The following is a 4,836-nucleotide window of genomic DNA, read 5'->3' on the forward strand; positions in this document are numbered from 1 at the left end:
AATATGATAGGCGGACGGGAAATTGAGTCCTGTGCAGAACAAATGGAATATTTACGTCACTGGGATTAAGTTTAATTCTTGGAATTAAAACTCGCTCCTGAGCATGAGATCCACTCATGATTGAAGCTAGAATACTATGGTTATGAAGCTCCAATACTTCTAAACGCGTTCCATTACATAGTCCTTGCGTTATTGACAGGTTTCGAAGCAGCATAATAATAGATCCAACTTTAAGATTGAGACGATGAGGAGGCATTCCCGAAGGCGTAAGTGAATTTATGAATTCGATTGGATAATTATTGGCTTCCATTTCATTGTCTGACGATACTGAATCTATACTTAGATATGTTTTGCTCTCAGTTGGTAGTCTTCGGAGAATATCTTCATTAACTTTCAAGCAATCTAAATTTTTTGTGACAAAATAACTCAACTTTTCATTTCGTCTTGGGTGCAATTATCAAATATGTCTGATACTAAAGAGTCAATGCATACACATTGTTCTGGGATATCGATCGTATCATCAGAAACGTTATCAAGTGAACTCTGCACTCGACCATTTCCAATTTGTAAGAGCCATTGTAAGAAAACTTGTTCGTGTTCATTAGTCCTCATATTCTGAGAGAGTTTAAGTTGATGAAAATTGTGCCACATTGGAGACTTCTTTAGGCATACATCCAATACTGCAGCAGGTGGAGCTCTAGGAACCACAGGCAGAACTTGCCTGAAGTCTCCTCCTAATATGATGACTTTACCACCAAATATGCTATTATTATTCATAATATCTTGTAAACAATTATCAATAGCATTCAATGCATATCGAGGGATCATCGACGCCTCATCAATAATGAAGACTTTCACCTGCCTGAGAATATTGGCTTGGTCAGAATAAGGCGGAATATTGCAGGTAATTGTCTCAGTCAAAGGAACAGGAAGTTTGAAGACACTGTGAAGAGTTTTTCCATTTTTCAATAGTGTTGCTGCAATACCTGTCCAAGCAGAAGTACTAACAGCCACATTTTGAGCCACCAGGTAATCATGAATCATATTGAATAGAAAAGTTTTGCCAGAGCCGCCAGGTGCATCCAAGTAAAACAGTCGGTGGTTGGTTTCTAATCCTCTATCTATTTCACTTACAGCGTTAATGACACTATTAAATACATATCTTTGCTCAATATTTAGTACTTCAGGATTGACTTCTTGAATTTCTTCCATATGTTGAATGGCAGGAGGCTCACTGATTGGTTCTGGCAGACCAAGCATTGCACAATTCATGCCGTTTTCATTAAAAATCATGTTTATGTGATGCAGAGCGATATTTTCTGCAACATTATTATCATATTGGCATAAAAGGTCCTCTATCATAAGGTGTTTGTTATCATTCCATAATTGTAAGGCATTTTGTGGTGTATTGAATAAACAAATCATTGCAAACATGTTAAGAAGCTGTCGTGGCATTTGATATATAGCTGCCTCACTCAAAGCCATTTCTAGTTCGTTGTCATCTTCAAGCAGTTGCAATCGAATACAGGCATCCTTAAAGGTCGGCAACTGTTCACCTCCTACAGTTTCCAAGTCATCAAAAGAAGTTGCACCTGGTACATGAAGAAGAAGCATCCTTGAATGGAATTTCTCAGCATTTCTAGGACTGGCAGAGTACATTCTCGTTACAATCTGGCGGTGACGTTGTCTTCTGGTCCAAGTGTTGCTTTGGTTATTAAATACATAATATTCAGGGATATCAGTATAAAGGTGGGCTCTTGCATCCACGTCACTTTGGTTAAGTTTGAACCACGCAGTTAATTGCTTGTCTTTTCCTTCTGCACGGGCAGCAGCCTGTCTTTGCTCGCCCGGCTTATAATAAACTTGTTGCTGGTCAGGCAAATGGAGTGCCAGTCGGTAAACTGTATGCGACTGTCCATACATTTTATATTCTGACAAACGCCAAAATGCTTCAGGCGGAGATACGTATCTACACGAAATATATTGTTTAATTTCATTATATTAATTTTCATTAGTTTGATTGTTGTTCATATTCATTTCCATCATTGCACAATCATGTCCTTTATAGACATATTTGAAAATATATTTCACACTTTTTACCGATATACACACTTCTACATTAATGTGAGCACCATATTTTCTGAGTAAATATTTATTATATGGTACTACAAACCTACAGTCAACCTCATGGACGCCCACTCTAACAGAATCTCCATTATTTCTGCGTCTGTAAAGAGGATATCCAGAAACATTTGTTATAGTCTCCTCCTGATACGGCATAGGGATTTTCTTTTGACACTCTCCCTCTACCATACAGATTGAATTGGGATTAAATGTACCGCAGGGTCCATGAATCATGAGTTTTTTCACTAATTCTCTCAATTCTGGATCATGTTCTGATGGTAATTCAGCTGAAACAATATTATCAATTTGTTCTTTAGTTCTAATTTTATCTTCTTCACGCAGCATGATTAGCATGTGACAATGCGGGAGACCTCTTTTCTGAAATTCAATAACATGTATCGCAGCAATAGGTACCCCAAGTACATGTCTGTCCTTTATGTCAATCATTAATTCATTGAGATGTTGTTTGAAAACTCGTGCCAACAAATCAGGTCTGTTCTGTGCAGTTTCATGAGGCTGTAAGTTTTCAGTTACTTCTCGACATTTTGGATTGCAAGTATATGTTATAAATAAATCAGGCCTTCCATACTTGCAAACTATTGCCATTGCATCTTGATAGCATTGTTGCATATTTCGTGAGCTCCCAGTGAAGGATGATGGCAAAATGACAGGTACTCCAGGATCTTCATTTTCATTATTTCTTGCAAGGTGATCCATCAAACCTGAATACATTGCAACTCTTAGTTGTGCCTGATTTTCTGCAATGAATTTCAAACGACAACCCTCTACTTTAACATAAGCATCAACTATATATTGCTGAAATAGTTTTCCACCACTGTGTATTGGACTGAAGCCACCTCTTATAGCTAGACGATATGCATAAAATTCCTGTATAGTAACCTTGTTACGAACTCTAGTTTGCCTATTTTCCACATGAGTAATGTTTATATGCCATCCAAATTCACCATGAGGAAAGAGAAGAGGGTAAATCATTGGATCAAGATGGCAAGAGAGGTAGGATATCCTCTCCCTCTGTTGTCCTTCAGGGTACACTATAATGTCACGCTGGACAGGAGGTGCTCCATCATCACCGACAAATATTGCTGCAATTTCATCATTTGTTGGATTATTATATCTCCTCGCATCAGGGCCGGCAATAAATTGCATAGTTATTTTTCTGGAAGGGATATTTTGTATTGCAGCTCTTTGTTGCTCTTCAAGTTCGACAGTTCTCATGTTTTTATATGCCCCTACATAAAGATTATCGACAATTGCTTGAGATATTGTTTCGAAAACTGAATATAAGCAATTAGAATTTTGATTAGCATTTGATCTCAGATTTAATGCTTCATTTTTTTCAATTATATAGAGCTGTCCATATTTTCTTTCTTCATTTTCATTTGGATGTAAATTTGTTGCATAATGATATATTTGTCCTTGCAATCGAAAACAATATGGACCATGTCCTGGAGGTGGCTTCACTTCAGCGCCGAAGGAAGCAAAGGCAAAGGAGGAGTTATAATTCCTAATGCTGTTTCTAAAGTTGCTTGAATCCCTGTCATTTCCTTCGAACAATTTCCTTAGAATGACCGGATATTCTTGGAGGGACTCAAGTGATACTTTTCCATTATGACAACAATTCAGAGGCTCTCCCTGAAATCGGAGAGCCTGGCAGTGTTCACAAATAACATTCATTGGCTCAATATATAATATATCAGGATATATAAATTGGACACCATCTGCATTATTTCTCCTTATTTTATTTCCATTTCTCCTATTTTCAAGGTTCATCAGTCGTTCTTCTTCAGTCATGTTGTTTCTTCTAACTCTCATCTGTTGTCTGTTGATGCTTCGTTGCAATTGTCTTTCTTCTTCATCCATTGCATCTCTTCTTGCTCGCATCCGTTCTCTTGCTTGAGTGTTATGCAGTTCTCTTTCTTCTTCATTCATTTGATTCATTCTTCCTTGCATTAGTTCTCTACTACGATTACACTGTACAACAAATTTCAGGATTAAGAAGAAAACATAGTTCTCATGTGCGTTTTATTTTGAAGTTCAGTGTGCTGAATTCAAATTTGATAACAAAAATTTCATGCCACGTCACAATTTTTTGTAAATCGCTGTTTTAATAATTATGCAATTAATAGAGATTTCCAAGGTTGCATAAATGTATTTTGCTCCCAAAGTCAGATTAATTGTCTTCATTGTATTTATTTAATTAATATATAATGAATCGGCATGTTTGTTAGCTTTATATGATGTATTAACCTACAATCTATTATTTACTTCTTCTTTTATAAGACGTCTCAGGCGTGTCACGCTTCAGGTTCCAACAGAAGTCAGCCAGCATAGCAGGGCTCCATTTTCCCTTGTACCTGTTTTCCATTGACGCTATATCTTGATGGAACCTCTCTCCATGTTCATCACTCACATCTGCTGCATTCTCTGGGAAGAAGGACAGATGAGAATGAAGAAAGTGTATCTTCAGTGACATATTGCATCCGAGATCTTGGTAGCATTTGATTAGCCTCTCCACTTTACGCTCTCGCTGGGACTCTTGGTGCTTTCCCAGAAGCCCTTTGCATACATCTTTGAATGCATGCCAGGCCGCTAGCTCAGGTTCATCCATTGTCGCCTCAAAGTCCTCATCATTTATAAGCTTGCGAATCTGAGGGCCTACAAATATACCCTCTTTAATCTTGGCATCACTAA

The 4,836-nt window shown here is 37.6% G+C and overlaps 1 protein-coding gene across 1 annotated transcript in view; it reads right to left on the reverse strand.

Moving 5' to 3' along the window:
- Positions 1 to 426: 426 nt before the first annotated feature.
- Positions 427 to 4,836, reverse strand: part of LOC143037821 (uncharacterized) — a 25,501-nt gene continuing 21,091 nt past the window's right edge. Inside the window, exons 3-5 of the mRNA XM_076206379.1 lie at positions 2,174 to 3,046; positions 859 to 1,969; positions 427 to 615 (exon numbers count right to left, since the gene is read on the reverse strand). Coding sequence (XP_076062494.1) covers positions 427 to 615; positions 859 to 1,969; positions 2,174 to 3,046 — 2,173 coding nt within the window. The remainder of the gene's footprint in view (positions 616 to 858; positions 1,970 to 2,173; positions 3,047 to 4,836) is intronic.

Source organism: Oratosquilla oratoria, chromosome 23 (genome assembly GCF_046742065.1).
Source record: "Oratosquilla oratoria isolate Oo_2021 chromosome 23, ASM4674206v1, whole genome shotgun sequence".
NCBI classification, from domain to species: Eukaryota; Metazoa; Arthropoda; class Malacostraca; order Stomatopoda; family Squillidae; genus Oratosquilla; species Oratosquilla oratoria.